This window comes from Sphaeramia orbicularis, chromosome 7 (genome assembly GCF_902148855.1).
Source record: "Sphaeramia orbicularis chromosome 7, fSphaOr1.1, whole genome shotgun sequence".
Classification (NCBI taxonomy): domain Eukaryota; kingdom Metazoa; phylum Chordata; class Actinopteri; order Kurtiformes; family Apogonidae; genus Sphaeramia; species Sphaeramia orbicularis.
Genome location: NC_043963.1, coordinates 54,778,516 through 54,803,060, shown reverse-complemented (window position 1 = coordinate 54,803,060; position 24,545 = coordinate 54,778,516). Strand labels below are relative to the sequence as shown.

General features: G+C 35.8%; 1 protein-coding gene across 1 annotated transcript in view; it reads left to right on the top strand.

Moving 5' to 3' along the window:
• The window catches only part of LOC115422497 (cilia- and flagella-associated protein 74-like), a 120,781-nt gene continuing 96,236 nt past the window's right edge, over positions 1–24,545 (top strand). The window contains exons 1-9 of the mRNA XM_030138844.1: positions 1–76; positions 4,062–4,165; positions 7,313–7,394; positions 10,370–10,534; positions 14,460–14,558; positions 15,601–15,705; positions 19,166–19,327; positions 19,569–19,679; positions 23,296–23,398. Of these exons, the coding sequence (XP_029994704.1) occupies positions 4,066–4,165; positions 7,313–7,394; positions 10,370–10,534; positions 14,460–14,558; positions 15,601–15,705; positions 19,166–19,327; positions 19,569–19,679; positions 23,296–23,398 (927 nt within the window). The 5' untranslated portion in view covers positions 1–76; positions 4,062–4,065. The remainder of the gene's footprint in view (positions 77–4,061; positions 4,166–7,312; positions 7,395–10,369; positions 10,535–14,459; positions 14,559–15,600; positions 15,706–19,165; positions 19,328–19,568; positions 19,680–23,295; positions 23,399–24,545) is intronic.

Genomic DNA, 24,545 nt, shown 5'->3' with positions numbered 1-24,545 from the left:
CGGAAATGAAACAAATATGGCGGATTAAGTTTTGATGTTGGGGTACTTCAGCGAAAGGAAAACCTGAAAAACAGAGGTATGACCGGCTAAATTGTGTCAACTTATTTCTTCTAATGAGATAAATGACGAGTCCCGCTATAATTATAACACAGCTTTTAGGTTTTATGTTTATAGAGCGACGACTTTCACTCTGAAACCGGACAATTTAACGGAAGTGACTGTAATTGAACTATTTAACAAGACGGCGGTGAATGTGAACGTGCTTCGTAATTCGAGAAGAGATGTACTCACATCAAATTAAACTAACTATTAAAAACGACGTCCGCTTTTGTAGTGACACCTGTGGTTTAGGTCATTTCCACAGTAAGTGACAAAGTAACAGTTAAACACTGACTGTGACACAGAGTTAACCCTTAAAGACCCAGTGTTACTTATCTGGCACTTCCAAAAGAGTTTTCTCTCTATATTTAACGTTTCTTAAGTAATTTTTCACCATCTATTATAATATTATCGTCTTTATTTTGTATTTTTACAATAAAATTCAGGTATTTTCCTCTATTTAATTCACTGATCATGTAGATCAGGGGTGTCAAACTCATGTTAGTTCAGTTCCACATTCAGCTAAATTAGATCTGAGGTGGTCTGAACCAATAAAATTATAATTTGATAATATATAAATAATGTGAACTCCAGACTTTTCTCTATGTTTTAGAGTGAAAAATGTAAAATTATAATATGAAAATGTTTACATCTACAAAATATCCTTTCAAACAATGTGAATAACATGAATAAACTGAAAAAAATGTGTAATTTTAACAATATTCTGCTTCAGTTTATCATTTACACGTGTACATTATAACTTACAGATCACAGTGGATCTACAGATACACAAAACATTTAGTAACAGGTGGAATATTATTAAAATTGCATGTACTTCTCTTAAGACATTTCAGGTTATTCAGATATTTTTGCAATATTATACTTACATGAAAATATTTACATTTATAAAGAGAAAAATTTGGAGTTGTGAGTATTTATGGGTTATTATGACCCACTTGAGATTGAATTGGTCTGAATGTGGAACCTGAACTAAAATGATTAACATCTTAGTGTAATTTTTGCATTTTATAAATTCATCCCAAGGGGGCAGACTGAACCCTTTGACAGGCCGGATTTGGACCCCGGGCCACATGTTTGACACCTGTGATATAGATGTTCATAAAAGCTCAGATTATAGTTGACGGTTATTACATCAGAAACAGAGAAAACTGAAGAAAAACAGACTTTTTCTGCAAAATATATCACCAACTTGACATAAACCCAGTGTGTCCATCCACTGTCATTGATCCAACTCCATGGGTTTTACTGGTGAATCAATGCTGTAGAAGATGATTGTGTTTCCATGGTAACTATGGACACACTTATTATTTTTGTTCATTTGACAGGTTATTGTATTTGTTTTTATTGCATATTTTATTTTTTCTTCATGTTACTTATTATTTTGTTGATTTATGTTTCATTTTTGTTCATTTTAGTGGCTATTGTGCCTTTTTTTTCATTTTGTTGATTGATTAATTAATTAATTTTACTTCATTTTAGTTAAATTTTTGTGTATTTTTTCCATCCACTGTCATTGATCCACTGGTGATGATTTACTGGCGATCTTGTACACGTTGGTGTTTTGGACTTTTTCATAAATTCAACCATTTTACTTTTCATCGAAGCTGAATGATGTACTTTGCATCATGTCTCCTGAACTGAACATGAAAACACAAAAATCTGAAGACCAAATGTTCTGATAGTCAAGGACAACAGCAATAGCATTTACAAGATCAACAAATCAACTCCATTTCGCCATTTACGTTTCTCCATGGATGGATTTTGTATCCCATGTCCTTTAACCCATACAGACCCAGTGGTAATTTTGCTCCAGTTTCCAAATGAATTTTTTTTCTCTAGATTCAACCTTTCTTAAGTGATTTATCACTATTTATTATTATCCTCTGTATTTTGGATTTTTTCAGTGAAAATCATGTATTTTCCTATATTTAACCCTTTCATGCATGAATTATGAGAACATTAATCAAGATTTTTTTCTTTAGTCCTCTTTGGGCATTAAAAAAACAATGCGATTAATATTATTTTTTTTTTTTATGAAGCCTTTTTTTCATGGAGTTGCAAAAATGTCCACTCAGCTGGACACCATGTGTTTAATTTTTGAAGCAAAGAAACATGTATTTACTGATATACTGTGTGAAAACTGTGAAATAAAAACATTAAATGCTGCTAATTTGATTTTTTTCTCACATTTTAACATACACTACAAACAAAAAGTTATGGATATTTTTAATTTTTGGGCTGTTTTTTTCAGTTGGGATTCTTGCACAATGCTTTTTACTTTTTTGTGTGTGAACTGAATTGAAACACATTTTTTTTAATGACCAGACGTAGTTTTATTTACAAATGGCAAAAATCACAAAAAAGACAAAAAAAAAAAAAATATCCTGAACTTTTTGTTTGTAGTGTACTCTAATACTAGTCATTACTCACTTCATGGACATAATATGCCAAAAAAACAAAAAAACTTTTGTTAATTACAGTCTAATAACAATAACAAGGAATTGATTTACACTCAAACATGTTAGATCGAGTTTATCAAGAACAGCAAAGTTACAGTAATGTTTTCAATGTCAGTGTATTATGGGATGGTGCATAAGTGTCCACTGTGTCGGCTGATATGGAACTAAAACAACAAAACCCATGAATATACAAGAGAACAGCTGGAGAAGAACTGTCCACTGGAGTGACCACTGTGCATGAAAGGGTTAATTCACTGATCATGTTCAATCAAGCACCAGAGTACAGCTGAGGGTTATTATATCAACAACAGAGAAAACTGAAGAAAAAGTGTCTTTTTCAGTCCAATCTGTCATTAACTGAACATAAACCCAGTGTGTCCATCCACTGTTATTGATCCAACTCCATGGGTTTGACTGGTGAATTAATGTTGGAGAACAGGGGTGTTAAACTCATTTTGGTTCAGGGGCCACATACAGCAAAAAAAAAAAAGACCTCAAGTGGGCTGGAGCAGTAAAATACTTACATTATAACTTATAAATAGTGACAACTCCAAATCAATCTCCTTGTTTTAGTGGAAAAATGTAAAGTGACAGTATGAAAATATTTACATTTTCAAACAATCCTTTCATAAAAAACTGAGAATAAACTGAACAACCATGTTGAATTAGAAAATTATTCATAAAAATAAGTGCAATTTTAACAGTATTCTGCCTCATCTTATCATTTATGCATCTGCATTACAGATCACAGTGGGTTTACAAGGACACAAATTATTTACATTTTATTGTTTTAATGTTTTTTTTTAATGGTTTTATTGTTTTTTTTATGTACAGCACTTTGGCCAACTGTTTTGTTATTTTATAAATAAAGTTGGATTGGATTATGTTTAGTCAGTTCAACAGGCATATTATTGATAAAATTTGGGACTTTGGAGTTATCATTATTTAAAGGCTATTAAGTTATTCATTTACCAATCCGACCCACTTGAAATCAAACTGGGCTGAATCTGACCCCTGAACTAAAATGACTTTGACCCCCTTGACCTTTAAATCTTCAGTGTAATTTTTGCTTTTCACAAATTCATCCCAGGGGCCAGAATGGAACCGTTGGTGGGCTGGATTTGGCCCACGGGCCGTATGTTTGACATCTGTGTTGTAGAAGATGACGGTGTTTCCATGGTAACTACAGAGCCTCTGAATGTCCAAATGGGTCATATCTGATGACCATGAAAAGATGAAGAACTGTATTTTACACCAATTATTGACATGGATTGATAGAATTAATGGATCCACAGGAATTAAACAGTTTAGATCAGTAGACGGTTTCAGTCGTCTGTTTGGGTCTTTAAGGGTTAACGCTGCTGACTCTGGCCTGTTATTCAACAATTTATTAAGTGATGTCAACTTTTTGAAAATCTATTTGAAGGTTTGTTGTGGTGTTAAGCTGTCTGTTTTAATCACATGCAGCTGTGTCATTGTCAGAGCCATGGAGCTGAAGGACAGGGCCAGTCCACCTGGTGTGTGGTCTGTCCAGGGTGAACCTGAAGGCAGCAGCAGGGCCTGTCTGTTCACTGAGGACACTGAGGGTGAGTCCCAGCTTCAACAGCCTCGCTTTCATCTGGACGTCCTGTGACTTTACAGCTGCTTCTTTTTTCTCCAAATGTTCTTTATTGAGCCAAGATATCTTAGAGGACAGAACTGTCATTTCAGTGCTCAGGTCTGCTTATATACAAAAAATAAAATAATTAAAACTAAAATAAAAATAAAAAGCAGCTAAAATTTCCTTAGGGGGTCAAATGAGTGGCCATTTTTGTCAAAAAAAAAAAACAGTTGTCCTAAAGTCACAGAAGTGTGTGTAAATAATGCTAATCCATTTGTGCACAGACTACTGATATTCTCTGACAGTGGAAGCTCTATTTTCATAAATATTGGATTTGGAATAGCACGTGTATGTGAAAACTTTTGCTGGTGGACGGACGTGACATTACCCATGATGCTCTGGTCAGTCCCAGTACTTTATTAGGAATAAACTTCTAGACTTCCTATTGCTAATTGTGCTCTTCTTCATAAATGTTGGTATTGTGGATCTAAAACAATCCCAGCTGACACAAAAACACTAAATGTGTCAGTGGACGGATGTGACATGGTTGTTGTGGATCCCATCATACTGATGCTCTGCAGCCATGTCAGCGTTTACACTAATGATCCCTGTGCAAAAACTAGGAGCACTATTATTTATTACCTCCGCCAAGGAGGTTATGTTTTTGCCAGGGTTTGTTTGTTTGTTTGTTTGTCTGTTTGTTTGTTTGTTTGTCTGTCTGTCCGTTAGTGTGCAACATAACTCAAAAAGTTATGGACAGATTTGGATGAAATTTTCAGGGTTTGTTGGAAATGGGATAAGGAAGAAATGATTAAATTTTGGTGGTGATCGGGGGTGGGGGGGCCCACGGGGGGGGGCCACTGATCAGCCTTGGCGGAGGTCTGCGCTCTCCGAGTGCTTCTAGTTGGATGATTTATCATCAGACTAAAGAGGAAAGAACAATATAGAATTGTTCTTTCTGTATAAAAATGCTTCTTATTGTAAAAGTGTTGATGTAAACAGTGCTGTGTGCCATTCTTCATGTATGTATTGGTGGAACAGAAGCAGGATGGATCAGCACCATACTCCAGATTGAACCTGTACAAATAAAACATGTGATATGGAGGAGAGAATCTGGGAAGAAAAACTGGGGAATCTAAAAGAATAGAATATTTGTTTTCCAGGTAAATTCAGTTCAAATAGAACTTGTCCATTTGTGACATGAAAATATAGCATTAATTGTGCTGAAATGGTTCATTTTTGAGCTGAAAACATAGTTCATATGAGCATCAACATGTTGAACAGAACTGAAATCCTGTCCATTTGAACAACTGTCATTTACCAACACAAAGTTCCTTTGGATTCACTGAGACTGATTTAATATGAACACAGACACAAATAAGACCTCTGAGCACATTTTAGCCGATATACAAGTAGGGCAGGATTACCTCCTAAGACTTGGAACATTGTCAAGGCTGATATTTCAAATGAAAATGGTTCACAAAAATAAAGGAAATGAGTAGACAAAACAAAAACAGACAACAGTTAAGGCAGCTTAGGAACATTAACCTTCCATCCTGTTCTCCCACTGACCTTCCCCCATCGTCCTTCCCCTCTCCCATATCCCTGTCCTCTACCCTTAACCCCCCCCCCCAACTGATATGGGCAACAATGTGTAAGACTTGGTCATAGTTTAAGAGCCTCTGTGTTCAACGTGTGCTCTGAGAGGTTTTCACATGTTATTATACTGTCCAAGTCTGTCTTTTTAATATATATCTTATCCTTTCTAAGTGTAGCGTGCTGGTTATATCATGGAGCCATATTTTGGAGGACTTTAGATCTGCTTCTTAACCCATAAAGACCCAGTGGTACTTTTGTACCAGCTCCCAAAATAATTCTTCTGTATATTTAACCTTCCTTAGGTCATTTATCACCATTTATTATAATATTATCTACTTTATCTTGCATTTTTTTCTGTGAAAATCTGGTATTTTCCTACATTTAATTTACTGATCATGTAGATTTTCGTTAAAGATCAGAGTAAAGTTTAGAGTTATTGAATCAGAAACAGAGAAAACTGAAGAAAAAGTAGCTTTTACAGTAAAATCTCTCATTAACTGAACATAAACCCAGTGTGTCCATCCACTGTCATTGATCCAACTCTGTGGGTTTTACTGGTGAATCAATGTTGGAGATCAGGGGTGTCAAACGTGTCCCGGGGCCTAAATGCATCCTGCCAAAGGTTCCAATCCGGCCCATGGGATGAATTTACAAAGTGTATAAATTCCACAGTCCAGGCTGTGGAACTCATTTTAGTTGCGGTTCCACATACAGACCAGTTTGATCTTCAGTCAAATAATAACAGCAGAAGAACCGACAAGAAATAATGACTCCATATTTTCTTCTTGGTTTGATGTGAAAAAATATTACACTACGCCTACAATTAATGACAACTTCAAATTTTTGTCTTTGTTTTAGTGCAAAAAATAACATTAAATTATGAAAATATTTACATTTCCAAACTATCCTTTAACAATAAAATGTGACTAACCTGAACAAATATTAACAACCTGAAATGTCTAAAGGAAATTCAGCCCAATTTTAACAATTTTCTTCCTGTTCCTCAGTGTTTAGTGTCTTTGTAGATCTGATCCAGAATGCACATGGACTAATGAGAAGTTGAGGCATAATATCATTAAAATTGCACTTATTTTTCGTAAGAAATTTCAGGTTTTTTCAGGTTATTCACATCCTTTTTGTTTGAATAATTTATAAAAGTAAGTATTTTCATTATTTAATGGGGTTTTTTGCACTAAAACAAACACAAAAATTTGGAGTTGTCATTATTTACAGGTTATTATGCTATTATTTTACTGGTCCAGTCCACTGCAGGTCAAATCTGCCTGAATGTGGAACCTGAAAGAACAGGCATTTGAGAGCCCTGATTTAGAAGATGACAGCGTTTCCACGTTCCACGTCAGATTAACATCTGACCATTTAGATCAGTAGTTGGTTTTGGTCCTCGAGGGCTGTTTGGGTCCTTATGGGTTAACTGTTACAGACATATGAATGCTTCTAATGAGTTCTTGGACATTCTTTTTTTTTTGCATTCTGTCAGTTTCTTTTCAACACTGGAACTTCTACGTTATTTCAGATGAAGTTATGCTGGAGGACAGTGTCACAGATGGAGGCCTAGCCACTCCACCTGATTTAGAATGGTTGGAAGAGTTATACGAGTGAGTATTTCTTGATTTTTCTGACAGTCTTCTTTTCATTTCAGTGATCAGCTTAAATGTTTTTATTATCTGGACCAGTGGGTGTCAAAGTGGGGTCCACCACCCATAACCAGGGCTTCTGCAAGATGATGGGATGTAAATGACATTTCACTGTATCAGTGGAAGTCTATATCTGTGCCATATGCACCAATGACTGCACTAGAATATATTCATACTGATTTATTTTAATGAAATTCAGAAAAAGCAATGAAAATGAATAGTTCTCAAATATTTCTGTTCAAATGCAGCCGTGCATACCATATTAAAAATAATAATTATACAGAGTTTCCCACCAGTGGCTGACGTTCCACTGTGCAAACCCAGCATCCCACTGTTCCGTCAAACACCTTCTGGAAAAAGTTCAGCTTTTTTTACATTTACTGATGTCTATGGACCTGCTGGTGTCCTTTGTCATAATGTTTTATAGTAGGTGTGTTTGACTCATATGTGAAGCATCCATGTATCACAGAGCAACTCTGAAGTGTCAGTATTTTAAGGATTATTCTGATTTCCCCTTTAACACTGATAGGATGACTTCTGTTCTGATTTTCTTTTCTTTTTTTCCTTTTTTTTTTAGAGCTTTAAGAGCAATAATGACATTGTTTTAAAGATGACATGCATTCTGAAAGTCAGCTCCAGGAGACTTTTCATATTAAATGACTGGCTTTTGTAGGACCATTCAGTTGTGCATTTGTTCACTGTGTGAATACATATGATATTAATTACCTGAAAAGTATAAATGCTCTTAATTTCTGTAATTTGAGTGAAATGACCGGTCTAATATTCATTCATTCATTCGTTTTGAGCAGAAAAAATTAAACATTTTATGTGTACAAGGAACTAATATTTGAGCCAACATATTAATAAATAAAGGTGATCAAGACAAAATAGCAATTGCCATGTACACTAGTAATAACAAAATAAATTCAATATGTTTTGCTCAAAAGGGAAGTAGAAAACTTATTAAACCCCACCCCCATCTCACATTTATATAGCAGAACACATTACTTTTGCTTCCTTAAGGATATAGTAACATCTGTTTAAAGTCCTAACAATGTAAATAACCAACAGAAAACAGATTCGGAAAACTGAGGTATATTACACATAGTAACTAGAAGCACTCGGAGAGCGCAGACCTCTGCCAAGGCTGATCAGTGGCCCCCCCTCGTGGGCCCCCCCACCCCCGATCACCACCAAAATTTAATCATTTCTTCCTTATCCCATTTCCAACAAACCCTGAAAATTTCATCTAAATCTGTCCATAACTTTTTGAGTTATGTTGCACACTAACGGACAGACAAACAAACAAACAAACAGACAAACAAACAAACAAACAAACAAACAAACAAACAAACAAACCCTGGCAAAAACATAACCTCCTTGGCGGAGGTAACTATCTAAATGATAGTCTGCCGAACTTATAATACAATATATTACAACAATAATCACAGACCAACAATGGTAATGGAAGTGACACGTACCAACATGGTAAACAACAACAACAAGCACAAACCAACAAAGGTAAAAAAAAGAGCCAAGGCTGGAATGGACCTGCATGTTGAATTAACATTAACTACAGCGTTAATCAGTGTGAAGCTGATCTGAAATATTTAAATAGGAAAAACTACAATTCAACTAATTCCAATGGCATCTAAGGTTACCAAGGACAGTGAAACTAAGTTTGATATGAGCAATGATTATGAAGGCGTCTGTAAAAATTTACCCTGAAAAATGTACTGTTTATAGGAGTCACTGATCTAGACAGACCATATTTTACACATTTTAATACTTGGCTGTATCGAGGCAATTTAATTGATGCTATACAAGTATTAAAATTCAGTCCCCAGCCTTTCTCATGGTAACAACGCATTTTAATATTTTATTTTAGAAGGAATCAAGTAATTATGTCATCTACACAAGAAACATGTACATTGTAAAAAAAACAAAAACAAAGACAAAAAACAGTATTATTCCGGCAGAAGGGGTGCCGAAAAAAATCCTGTTAAATAATGGAATAACGGAAATCTCATAAAAATACGGTAATTTTCCATTAAATTACAGTTTTTTGCCCTAACTTTACATAAGATTTTTCATATTTTTTGACTTTTTAATGTTTGATAAACAATATTTCTATGTATTAAAACAATCAAATTCCCTATAAATATATTTATAAATACTTTTCAGTGAGACTCAGTTGTCCAATCCACTGATAAAAACTGTATTTGGACAGTTTATCAGTGCTTATACATGTTATACATTCACAAAAATACATTTATTCAACATTTTTGTTGTGAAACCTCCTGTAATTACACAAGATATTTGTCAATTAACAAACAAGTCTGGTTCAACTGACAGAACAAATACTTCTTTTGCAGTTGTCAGTAATTTTATCTCGTTTTATTATTATTATTTTTTACAGTATTAAACTTTAAAATAACTGTTTAATCTTATAAATAGAAAATAAGTTTTTGTGAAATTACGATGCATTTGCAAATGTATTTTAACTGTATTTTTCAGTGGAAAAAGAAAAAAATTCTTTTAAAAAATGGACATTTTATAGTTATTCACAGTTACAGTTTTTTCATGTTATTTTACATTTGACGTGTAAAATCACAGTCTGTTTTTGTCATTTCATTGATATTTTCCTGTATCTTAAAAATACAGGAAAAATCTGTAAAATAAACAGTGAAAATTCTGCTAAATTACAGACTTTTTTTTTTTTTTACAGTGAGTCTTTCTCATGGTAAGAGTGCATTTTAATGTTTTATTTAGAAGGAATCAAGTAACTATGCCATCTACACAAGAAACATACTGTATAATTTAAATAACTGTAGACGTAGCAGTAATGGAACATCATGTATGTGTGCTCCAGTGTTACTCAAACCTAACATTAACCATGCAACCTTTGCCAAATGTCATTTTGCACCTGCCCCAAGGAGTGACCAGGGGGATGATGACGGCGATGGTGACCTCGCACTCGCAGCCGATACCAGTAACAAGACAATTTATGCCGAGACAGCACGGATGTTCAAGCTGAGACGAAACCTGGACCAGCTGGACCGCATTCACCGGCAGAAGGAGCATGACGTGCTGAAAGCCAGGTCTGGGCTTGGCAGGAAAAACACACCTCTGAGAGCTCCAGCAGCTCTTTAACCTGGATAGAGCTCCCTGTGCCTCTTATATAATGAAAAAAAAACTCAGGCTTTCCATGAAGACAGCTAAAAACGTGCTGTCTTCATGGAAAGGGTTCTTTTTCAATCCATGTATCATTCATTCATTCGTTTTTCAATTTAAAACCAAAAATCAAAAAACAAAAAAAAAAACTAATTTTTTTTGTTTTTCATTTTCAAAACCAGAATGAAAAACTGATAACAGTTTGTTTTTCCATTTCCCGATTTTGTGCTCAAATGAAAAATGGAAAAAATGGATAACGACCGTTTCAGTATTTTGCTATAATTAAGCAGCTGTTTGATATGTACGGAAGTGTATTGCATTCACACAAAAAATTAATTTGTCCGAGCCGAATTTAATTTTTTTCAGAAAACAGTATCTCGTTAATTTGGAAAATTCTGTTTATTTTTTCCCTAGTAATGACTACTTCCGGGTCAGACAACTTAACTATATTGAAAATAGCAAAATTGGATGAAATGGTCGTTTTTCCATTTTTCATTTGAGCACAAAATCAGGAAATGGAAAAACGAACCATTATCCATTTTTCATTGTGGTTTTGAAAATGAAAAACAAAAAAACTAGCGTTTTTTTTTTTTTTTTTACTTTTGGTCTTAAATTGAGAAACAAATGAACGAATGATACACAGATTTTTTTCCAGTGTTACTTCACTTCCTCCTATGTCACAGGTGTCAAACATGTGGCCCGGGGGCCAAATCTGACCCGCCAAAGGTTCCATTCCGGCCCTGCAGGATGAAAGTGCAAAAATGAACCTGAACAGTCCAGGTTGGACAAATCCTTTTGGTTCAGGTTCCACACGCAGACCAATGTGATCTACAGTCAAAATAACAACACAATAACCCATAAATAATGACAACTACTAATTTTCTCTGTGAAAAATTATGTGGAAAAAATGTAAGTGAAAAAAATAAGATTACACTGTGAAAATATTTACATTTACAAAACTGTTCTTTCACAATAAAATGTAAATATTTACATAAATAAAAACAAAGATGAACAACCCGACAATGACAAACCCAAGTTTTTCTTTTTGTTTTAGTACAAAAACCCCTAATTAAATTATGAAAATATTTACATTTTACAAAAAAGATGTGAATAACCTGAAAAAACTGAATTTTCATTTGGAAAATTATTGCAATTGTAACAGTATTCTGCCTGTTCCTAAATGTTTGGTGCATTTATGGATCTACTGTGATCTGCAGTTGTGTTCATAATAATAAGAGATGTAATATTGTGGAAATTGTTCAAATTTTAGTTCCAAACTCCAAAATTTGAACAATATTCTGCCTGTTCCCAAATGTTTATGGAACACTGTGTGTAAATGCACATGTATAAATAATAAGTCAAAGCATAATAGTGTTAAAATTGCACAAATTTTTCACATGAAATTTCTCTTTTTTCAGGTTATTGACATGTTTTTTGTAAAATGTAAATATTTTCATTATTTAATTGGGGGTTTTTTTGTACTAAAACAAAAAGAAAACTTGGATTTGTCATTATTTATAGGTTATTAAGTCATTATTTTACTGGTCTGGCCCGCTGCAGATCAAACTGGGCTAAATATGGAACTGAACCAAAATGAGTTTGACAGCCCTGTCCTATGTTTTGCCCTCCTCACACAAGGCCAATTGTTTTTACACCAATTGATTCAGCAATTTGCAGGAAATCATTTCAGCTGAAGAGACAACATTTCCCATAATGTCTTCTCTCCCCACTTTATTTCTCTCCCTCTCCCTCTTTTTATTTGCCTGCACTACGAGCCATTAAGCACTCGAACTGTGATGCAGTTTCCCGGCTGTAATGTCGGTTTGTTGTTTCTCTTTAGCACAAAACATCAGAGGTCAGCACTGAGCTGTGCTGTGCTCTGGTCAAACAGGAGTTTAATGGAACCTGAGCCCACCTGGCTTTTAACCAATCTGCAGCTCTTCACCGCTATCATGTGCTGTGATTTCCATTTTATAACAGCCTGTCTTTTCCAGTCACAGATTGTTGCGTCGCACCCCATTAGACTGCAAAAGGAACATTGTGCACATGACAAAAACAGGCCTACAAGGAGCCAAATATCCTTAAATACATGTAAACTTGTCTTGTTTTAACCCATAAAGACCCAGACATCCACTGTCGATCAAAAGCATCTACTGATCTAAACTGTTGATCCACTAATCCTATCAAAACATAGAAGTAATTGGTGTAAAATACAGTTCTTCATCTTTTCATGCTTATCAGATATGACCCATTTGGACATTCAGAAGCTGTGTAGTGTGTGGAAACACTGTCATCAATGACAGTGGATAAAATGAACAAATATAAAGAAAAAAAAAAACCCTACAAAATGATAAATAATGTGAAAAAGTAAGTAAAATAATGAGTAAAATAAAATAAAAAATAAGAAAATAAAATACAAAACGAACAAAAACAGCCAAAGCAATAATTTAAAGGAATAAAAATGGACAAATCAACAAAATAATAAGTCATATTAATACTATAAGCCACAAACTGAATAAAATTGAAGAAAAAATAATGAAATAGGCAAGAAAATGTTGAAAAATAAACAAAAAAAAAAAAAAAAAAAAGTAACAAAACTGAAGGAAAATTAATTAAATAGCCAACAAAATGAACCAGAACAGCCAAAGTAATCAATAAAATGAACAAAATGAATAAAAAAAGAAAAAAGAAAAAGTTAGCAGCAACAAGAACACAATAATAAGCTGCAAACCAAACAAAATTTAAGAAATATGTTGAAATAATTGGTGTAAAATACATTTCTTCATCTTTTCATGGTCATCAGATATGACCATATTTGGATGTTCAGAGACTCCATAGTTACCATGGAAACACCATCATCTTCTACAACATTGATTCACCAGTCAATCCCATGGAGTTGGATCAGTGACAGTGGATGGACTCACTGGGGTTATTTTCAGTTAATGAGAGATTTTGCTGAAAATGTCACCTTTTCTTCAGTTTTTTTCTGTTTTGATACAAAAACCTTTGACTTTACTCTGAGCTTTTATGAACATCATCATAATCAGTCAAGTAAACGTAAGAAAAGAGATGATTTTCTCTGGAAAAAGACGGAAAAATTCAGAGGATAATGTTATGATATATGGTGGTAAATCACTTAGGAAAAGTTAAATAGAGAGAAAAATCTATTTGGGAACTGACACAGACATCACACTGGGTCCTTATGGGTTAAACTACACAATCTGCACCTTTAAGATAAGATAAGATAAAATAAGATAAGATAAGGTAGGATAAGACAAGGAAAGATAAGATAAGACAAGGTAAGATAAGATAAGATAAGATAAGATAAGATATTCCTTTCTTAGTCCCACAGAGGGAACTAAAATACTTTTAACGTCATTGATTGTTAATATCTTCGGTGTAATTTTTACATTTCACACATTGATCCCACTGGTTGGACTGGACCCTTAGGTGGGCCTGTTTTGACCCGCGGGCCGTATGTTTGACACCTGTGGAGTAAATAGATCTGAAAGGTGATGGGGGTGGACTGACAGACCAGCTGTCATGTACAGACTAGCAGACACATCTACAACTAAGTGTCATTTCCCAAACCCAGTTTTGGTGAGTTTCCTTTCCTGCAGTGCATTTAAAGCCTTCACTGTGAGTCCAGTCAGCTCTTCATTATATTAACCCCCCTAATGACAAAACATGGCCCTGCTTTTGTTGCCGTGGCTACAAATACCCCATTATCCTGGTGCTTTGAACAAACTGCACCCTTAAAGGCTTTTTGAAAATGGTCCTGGTGATTGTCTCTCAGTGGGTGTTTCTGTGTCAGCTTGAAGAACCTTTTGTCGTGTATTTCTTTTTTTCCAGACAAGAGCTTAAACTCTGTCTCCAGAACATTGAGGACTTATTAGAACTGAGGGAAAACTTGGAGAAAGAGATTGAGATGCAGAAAGCTGCAGAGGACAGGTAAGACCAGGCTCTCCAGACTAGAGCCCGACCGATTAATCGGCTGATTATAGCTTATCACCGATTAATCAACATCGGCTAATATATAGCCGATTTATTAACTTTATTGCCGCGCGGAGATTCTGTCACTCGCTGCTCCTATATGTGTGTGTGTGTGTGTGTGTGTGTGTGTGTGTGCTGCCCGGAGAGTGAGAGGAACAGTAAAGCGAGTTAGTTTCACTTTCACTCCTGCTTGGACAATGACACTATCACCCCACACACACAATCACATAATCACATAATCACGGAGCTACACCCCCCACCCCCACTTGCACACTCTGACAAGGATGGACTGCTAACCCACCCCCACCCCCCCGCCGAAAATCACGGACTCCCCCTCCATTTTATCATTTTATGAACTATTCACCCCCCCACACACACCCATGTCCGCACACTTCCTGTCTACCTCACAGTTTCATTCTGGGTGTTAATAGTGTAGGGGAGACCGGGGACAGTTGTAACACGGGTCAGTTGTAACTCTTGCAATTGCTCCAATCAGGAACAACTTAGGACTCACCTAATTCACTCTGCACATGCTCAGTTTAGTCCTTAGTCCACATGGGCAGTTGTAGTGCCAGGAGGCAGACACATCCAAATGTGTGAGTGAAAACATCATTTTGAGCTCAGTCATATTTTTTGCTCTAATTGTTTTTGTGATTGCATAGTTTGTATTTGAAAGTTGAGTAAATTATCTGTGTGAGATAAACACAGATTTATGCAACTGTTTATCCACCTGTCCACAATTATCTAATATAAGATTATTATATCCCGTGTAGATCAATGTTCTTATTTCATGTATCGGTCAATATATCGGTTATCGGCCAATATATTGGATATCAGCTTTTTTTTTAGCCCCCAGTATCAGTATTGGCATCGGCCCCAAAACTCCCGTATCGGTCGGGCTCTTCTCCAGACCATGAACACGAGTGTGGTCCGCAGTCATGTACTGTCAGTTATTTTGTCCAACGCTTGTGTTTCTCTGTTTTGTCTGTTTTTTCTACAGTGTGGCTGTGTTTCGTTTGCGAGCTCAGCACAAGTGTCTGTGTCAGGAACTGCACAGCGAAGAGGAGCTGGAGGCTCTGATCAGGACCGACCTCCGACAGCAAGAGTGAGTCTGAGGAAAAGTGAAAAGTTGGTGTGACTTTAACTCAGTGGTTCTCAGTCTTTCTCTGTGCCCCCCCCCCCCCCCCCCCCCTTTGGAGGACGAAACACCTCCAGGCCCCCCTCATCCCCAAGAACATTGTAACAGTGGTGCAATTGTAACTTACTGAAAGAAACATCAATACTGTAACAATACTTTTTGCTTTTCCTGAATAATTTTTTAGTTCAAATTAAAAATAATACAATAAACTCAACCAGACTGCTCGTGAGGCAATATTTTTCCAAATAAATATAGGAAATGCACAATTTTCTTACAACTATGACAATAAAGTTCCTTTTTTTTAGAACAACAAACACATGTTGGTTCCACAGATGAATATGTGACCAATATCCAGTGATGGTAATAACAGCGTTAAAAATAGCGGTGTTACTAACACCGCTATTGTTCTCCAGTAACGAGTAATCTAATGAATTACTATTTGAATTGTTACGCCGTTACCGTCAGTGAAATTTGGTGTGTTACTATGCACGGATATCTAACAGCTGTTATCTGTCCTGGCTCGCTCAGCCAGGCATGAGACGAGTTATCAGCTAATTTAGGGGAGGAGTTATCAGCTAATTTAAGGGAGGAGTTATCAGCTAATTTAGAGGAGGAGTTATCAGCTAATTTAAGGGAGGAGTTATCAGCTAATTTAAGGGAGGAGTTATCAGCTAATTTAAGGGAGGAGTTATCAGCTAATTTAAGGGAGGAGTTATCACCTAATTTAGAGGAGGAGTTATCAGCTAATTTAAGGGAGGAGTTATCAGCTCATTTAGGGGAGGAGTTATCAGCTCATTTAGGGGAGGAGTTATCAGTGACAGTCTGACTGGATTGAACACATTTCCTGCTGAATCAGAGGAACGACTGAAAAAAGTGCAGATGTGGGATTACCTGGAGGAGCATCTGCTTCTATAAATGCAGGTATGCACTTATGTGGTGGAAAAGCTGAACCCTGGGGGACCCCAGCCTCACCCCAGTCCTGGTCTTCAGTCCCTGTCTGCTGTTCTACTCTATGAAACTGACTGTGAAACACGCTCAAAAATCAGTTTCCTTTTACATATTTGAAGGTTTTTCAAAAAGTAACACAATAATTACTTTCCCTGGTAACTAATTACATTTATGAAGGAGTAATTCTGTTACTAATTCAATTACTTTTTTGGGAAAGTAATTAGTAACTATAACTAATTACTTTTTAAAAGTAATTTGCCCAACACTGCCAATATCAGTGGGTCAGTGAGCCTGTTTCCATTGGACATCTGAGAACATTAAAGTCCAAACTGTTCAAACTGGTCCAAAGCACAAACCTGTCTGTCCATGTGTCCTTGTCCATTGTCCAAACCTAAACTCTTTGTCTAGTCTAGTAACAGGTCACCTTGGTAACAGATTGGTTTGGTGGACGTTCATAAAATGAGTTCACCACATTAGTTCCACCTGATACATGTTCAAACCCGAAGAACAAAAAAAAAAATACCCAGGAGTGATTCATGACCCCCCTGGGAAGACTTCATGCCCCCCAGGGGTCCCGCCCCACAGTTTGACAAACACTGCTTTAACTTAAGACTGAAACCTGTCATCAATCCCCGGGTAACCTTATTCACACATTCTGGTTCAGTCCACAGCTGGTTGACTTTTGGACTGAAGTTTTTACCATCGTCTCTAATGTAATTGGTAGGAAAATTAATTCAAACCCCTTGAAATGCCCTATTTGGGATTTTTGTCGGGACACCTTCCCTCTCCACCTCTCTAAGTAATTCTCTTGCATTTATGACTATTCTGGCGAGAAGGGTAATTGTCCTGAAATGGAAATCACCACAGCCCCCTTCCTTCATTCACTGGCTCAGAGACGTCCTGTATTTCCTCAAATTGGAAAAAATTAGAATGACACTTTATGAGTCTGCTGATAAATTTTCACAAATCTGAAATCCTTTGTTTCAACTAGTCAGGAGAACAAATTTCCCCTTTGTTCCAGATTGACCTTTATGGTAATTTTTCCGCCTGGTCCTCTTCTTTTTTTTTTCTATTCGGTAATGCACCTTGTGTAACATATAATGCATTGATATTCTAAATGTGAACCTTTCAAGACCTTTCTTTGTTTGTTTAGTTTTTTTTTTTTTTTTTTGTTAATGGAGAAGGTTGGTGTACTTGTTCTTGTGTTTTTTTGCATGTAAAAAAATGGAAATTGTGCAACAATTTATTTTCAATTGATGTCACATATGATACAGTGTTTGTGTTGCCCAATTTCTATAAAACTCCAAATAAACAAAGGTTAAAAAAAAAAAGACTGAAACCTCCTCACAGTAATAAACTACTGCCTTCTCTAGAGGTGTTCTACTGTCAACTGGACCACTGTTGAACATGGATATGGGTTTGTAATAGTGGTGTGACAACACTGTAAAACTTAAGTAATGGGCCTGTTTTGAAAGTGTAGAAAATACAGTGAAGTGTTAATATGTAGAGAGCAGAAGGAAAAAGTCAGAAAATAATCCAATCACAGATACCTGAATATGCCACTAAAGTACAGTAACAACGTATATCAGCTAAAATTTGCCTAGAGATGTTATTTTTGTCTTTGTTCATATTAAATCAGTCTGTCCAGTCCAGTCAGTGTGTCAGTCCATCCTGCTTCTGTTCCACCAATACATACATGAAGAATGGCACACAGCACTGTTTACATCAACACTTTTACAATAAGAAGCATTTTTAGACACAAAGAACAATTCTAGATTGTTCTTTCCTCTTTAGTCTGATGCTAAACTATCCAATAAATAATAGTGCTCCTAGTTTTTGCACAGGGATCATTAGTGTAAACGCTGACATGGCTGCAGAGCATCAGTATGATGGGATCCACAACAACCATGTCACATCCGTCCACTGACACATTTAGTGTTTTTGTGTCAGCTGGGATTGTTTTAGATCCACAATACCAACATTTATGAAGAAGAGCACAATTAGCAATAGGAAGTCTAGAAGTTTATTCCTAATAAAGTACTGGTACTGACCAGAGCATCATGGGTAATGTCACGTCCGTCCACCAGCAAAAGTTTTCACATCCACGTGCTATTCCAAATCCAATATTTATGGAAATAGAGCTTCCACTGTCAAAGAATATCAGTAGTCTGTGCACAAATGGATTAGCATTATTTACACACACTTCTGTGCATTTATGAAATCTTTTTTTTTTGACAAAAATGGACACACATTTGACCCCCTAAGGAAATTTTAGCCAATATGTAATTGACAAAACATATCCGGAAGATGAAAAAAAAAAACATCATTTGCATAAAAAAATTGATTCTACCACATTTTACTGGTAGTTTCTCTTGTTTATATCTTATCTATCAGCTGTAGATTTTGACTGTGTCAGTTTTTCTTTATGATTATATTGTTTTATTGAATTCTTTTCCCTTCCTTTGTCTTGGCTCCTCAGGCTGGAGTTTTGTGAGATCGAGGTGGAACTTGGCAGATTCTCCTCACTCCGGCAGGAGGTGCAGGAGCAGGAACAAACCTTCCAGATTCTCAAGGCCCAGAAGGCAGCAACAAGACTGCAGCAGGAGAGGAAAGTCAGCCAGAATCTGCAGCATTTGAGGAAGTAGGGAAAACAGACATGTTTCCATTTGACACTGAGCTGTGGTACTTGGCTTTATATTCCTTCAGTTGGCTGTATATGAATATATGAATGGAAATGAATGTGACCTCTGCACTTCAGAGAGTTCAAGCCCACCCCAAAGCCTCAACTCACTTATATTTAACATTTATCGATGTAAATAGTTTCACATATAAATTGTTGTGTGTTGTTTTGGTGTTTTTTTTGTCTCTGTGTGTCCTGATAGCAAACAGACAGTCACACTGAGGAAAGACGAAGGCGAGTCTCAGAAGAAAATCGAAGACGGCCGGATGAACCGCAAGAAAGCCGCCAAGTTCTTGAAAGAGACCATTCAAAGGTAATGAGCCGATAGACAGGGCTTAAACTGGAGCGAGGATATGAAGTGTCTCAGAGGACTCATTGAAGAACGGACGAATGCTATTGATCATTCGCTCAGACTGACAAAATCTATTACAGACTAGATACTTTAGAACACATTCATTAAAGCAGCAGGATAAGAGCTGAAAGCAGAGCTGGAGCCGACAGAAAAACAGCATCTGGTGCTTTAAGATTCTGTCAATCCTAATATAGTGGCAGAGAACTGGACAAATTCAGTCTTATTTGTTTGTTTTATCTGAGCGGCCCTTCAACACCCCAGGAGCTGCTGAACTGTAATATTATGACAACAAATCTGCAACTGCCACAGTGTTGTCTGGTTTTACTCTAGACCAGGGCTGTCAAACTCATGTTAGTTCAGGGGCCACATTTAGCCAAATTTGATCTGCAGTGGGCCGGACCAGTAAAATAATAACATAATAATATAGAAATAATGTCAACTCCAAACTTTCTTCTAAGTTTTAGAGCGAAAAAAGTAAGATTATGTGATCAAAATGTTTACATCTATCAACTATCCTTTAAAATAATGTGAATATCATGAACAAAGTGAAATTTCTTAAGAAAACTAAGTGCAATTTTAACGATATTATGTCTCAGTTTATCATTTACACATCTAAATTACAACATACAGATCACAGTGGATCAACAAATACACCAAACATTTAATAACAGGAAAAATATGGGAAAACTTGCACTTCAGACATTTCAAAATGTTCATATTTGTTCAGGTTATTCGCGTTTCTGTGAAATGGTAGTTTGTTTTAGTGTAAATAAAATGTTTATTTTAATCTCTGACTCGTAGTGTATTGTCTTTTAAGTAGTAAATGTTTATTTTAGTTCTTGATATGTACTATGTTGTAGTGTATTGAACTGTACTGTTTTGCAATATATTACGCTGTATTGCTCTGCACAGATCTCTGTCATTTATTAAGTGGGGACTGCGGATGAACATTAGCATTGGCGCTAACTCCAGCATATTTACATGTTTATACTGAAATGGAATGTATAAATGTGTTCATTAATGTGCACTGTCCCGCCTAAATAAAGATACATACATACAAGATACATGCAAATACAGTAAAAAGACATGAAAATTTTTACATTTACAAAGACAAAAATTTGGAGTTGTGAGTATTCATAGGTTATTCTGATAGTATTTTACTGATCCGACCCACTTGAGATTAAATGTGGAACCTGAACTAAAATGATTTATATTTTAGTGTAATTTTTGCATTTCACATTGGCAGATATTTTTGCTTAATTCAAGCAAAAAAATAACCTGCCAATGGAACAAGTGAAAATGATCTTGGTTAGATTTCTTGAAATCAGATTTTCCAGGTGTATTGTCTAAACATCAGCTCTTATATCTCACTGAAAAATTACTCTTTAGGTGAAGATTCAGATTTTTGCAGTGTAGTAAATGTTGGTGGTTGAAGATGGTGTCAAATGGGGCTGAGTTCAACATGCGGAGGTTTAAAGAGTTGGACAAGATCAATATATGGAACCAGAAGATGGATCCAACTAGGAATCAAACATTCAGCCATTTCTGAGGAAGTCTAGGACAGTGGGACAGGTGGGGACAGGAAGGCCACCCAGCCTTTACTGTGAACTGTCAGGACCTGCTGAAGTCGAACTACGCTTCTTTTCTAAAACAGAGCTCCATTTTTGTCAGCTCAGGCACAGATGTTCTTTGCCTAGCAACAGCTGAAACCAGCAGTGGAGCAGAGGAGGAGACACTTATTCAGTCACGTCAGCTTTGTTTCCTAACAAATTAGTAAATGCAAGTAAATCTGTTGTGTGTACTGACAGTATAGACAGTAAAAGCCTGGATGTGTTCAGAATCAGGACTGCTTCAAAGATTGCATGGAAAATGGTTGTAATGTAATACTAACCTTAAATGATAATAATACATATGGGCTCTTGTTAGAACACAGGTGTCAAACATGCGGCCCGGAGGCCAAATCTGGCCCCTTCGCCAAAGGTTCCATTCCGGCCCTGCAGGATGAAAGTGCAAAAATGAACCTGAACAGTCCAGGTTGTCCACATCCTTTTGGTTCAGGTTCCACATACAGACCAATGTGATCTACAGTCAAAAGAACAACACAATAACCCAGAAATAATGACAACGACAAACCTACTTTGTGAAAAATTATGTGGAAAAAATTTAAGTGAAAAAAATAACATTACACTGTGAAAATACTTACATTTACGAAACTATTCTTTCACAATAAAATACAAATAAATACATAAATGAAAACAAAGATGAACAACCTGAAATGTGCAATTTGAACAATATTCTGCCTGTTCCTAAATGTTTGGTGCATTTATGGATCCACTGGGATCTGCAGTTGTGTTCATAATAACAGATGGAATATTGGAGAAACTGTTCAAATTTTAGTTCCAAACTCCAACATTTGAACAATATTCTGTCTGTTCCCAAATGTTTATGAAACACTGTGTGTAAATGTACATGTAGAAATAAGAAGTCCAGGCAGAATATTGTCAAAATTGCACTAATTTTTCAAATGAAATTTCTGTTTTTTCAGGTTATTCACATCTTTTTTGTAAAATGTAAATATTTTCATAATTTAATTGGGCTTTTTTTGTACTAAAACAAAATGAAAAACTTGGATCTGTCATTATTTATAGGTTATTAAGTCATTATTTTACTGGTCTGACCTGCTCGAGATCAAATTGGGCCAAATATGGAACTGAACCAAAATGAGTTTGACAGCCCTTTGTTAGAATATTAAAAACATAAATATCAATACGACTCATGTGGCAGTAGGGTCAAGTCACGCGCTTATTGACTTTGAATCAAAAAATTGGAACTGAGATAATGATTTCAAACATTTTGTACTTAAATAGTATAACATCTTAAGTTTTTAAATCCATTAAAATTTTTGCCAAAAAAAGATTTTTAAGAAAATTACAGAACTTTTTGTATGAACTACATTCAGTCTCTTGGAAAGTTCTCTAAGAATGAATAAGAACAGAACTTATCATTGCTATAACTTGAAATCTCAGTCATATATTTCTGTTTTCAGTGTAGTTTTATGACCTTTTATACACCCTTTTATCATTACAAAAATCATTTTGTCTGAAAAATTGGGGTGAATTGCTTTTTTAAGCATTTTAATATCAGATGGTGCTGGTTATGCAGGGAATTTCACTTTTCTCAAAAAGCATGTTTTTTTTAATCACTAATTAATCAAATGAGCTAAACCAATGGACATTTCTGAAAGTAAGCATTTAACCCTCTGCTTAAGCGTGGCTTCATTGGAATTTAAGATTATTTTATTACTAGTCTAAAAAAAAAAAGATTTTTTTTTTTTCTCTACATAACCAAAAATAGGTCTCGACATGAAATAGCTAGTAGTATAATTTGTTGTTTACTTCATTTAAAACACAGTTTAGAACCCTGTGTCCTCATGGTTTTTTTTTAGACCAGTAACAAACATCCAGCATATACTGAATGACACAGACCACCTGAACCACAATGTTGTTTTTATTGTTATAAAAATTCCAAACAGTAGCAGCAGATTTAAATTTAAGCCGATCGTTGGTTTTTCCTTCAGGATGCATCAGCAGGAGGCTGAGAAGGAGCGGCAGAACAAGGAGCTGCTGGAGAAGAGGATGCAGGCTGTCAAGTCCCTGAAAGCTAACATCGCAGCCACGCAAGTAAGCAGCAGCGTTCTCTCACATCGACTGTTTCAGACGTACTGAACAAACAGCAGCTCCATGTATTATTTACATCTTCTATAGCTGCCATATGTATAGTGCATTAAAACCACTCTTAATCCACTCACAGACCTGTATCTCATAAGCTGTGCATTGCAGCTCCCAGTCCTTAAACAGGAGCTCATCGGGTGCATATATTAGAGCTAAACAGATTCACAAACAGACATGTGGAGATAAAGCCATGTCTTCCACTGATACCATGGGTTTGGTTTGTCTCATGTGAGACTGGATTAGAATGGAGAGATAATACAGTACGTCATCATGCACCATAAATGCAGCACCACTAACAGGAGTTACTGCCGCTAGTAAGAACAGCGTAGGAGCATTTAGAACCTTTTGAATCTCATTCATGTAATATGTGTCAAATTTGAAGTGAAATGTTTTTCTTAAAAGCACGAAAGTCTGCAGACTTGTACGGGTAGATGTTTTGGACTTTTTCATAAATTCAACCATTTTACTTTTCATCGAAGCTGAATGTTGTACTTTGTGTCGTGTCTCCTGAACTGAACACGATAACACAAAAATCTGAAGACCAAATGTTCTGATAGTCAAAGACAACAGCAATACAATTTACAAGATCAACAAATCAGCTCCCTGTGGCCTTTCACGTTCCTCCATGGATGACCCATAAAGACCCAGTGGTCATTTTGCAGCAGTCTCCAAATGATTGTTTCTCTAGATTTAACCTTTCTGAAGTGATTTCTCACCATTTATTGTAATATTATCCTCTGTATTTTGGATTTTTTTTCAATGAAAATCATGTATTTTCCTATATTTAATTCACTGATCATAAAGCTCCGATAAAGCACCAGGGTTATTCTATCAAAAACAGAGAAAACTGAAGAAAAAGTGTCTTTTTCAGTCCAATCTCTCATTAACTGAACATAAACTCGTGTGTCCATCCACTGTCACTGATCCAACTCCATGGGTTTTACTGGTGAATCAATATTTCCATTTTTTTAAATTAATTTTGTCATTTTTTTTTTTCTTTGCTTTTTTCTCCATGTTATTTATCATTTTGTAAATGTTCTTCTATGATTTTGTCAATTTCCTGCATTATTTTACTTGTGTTTTGTTCATTTTGTTG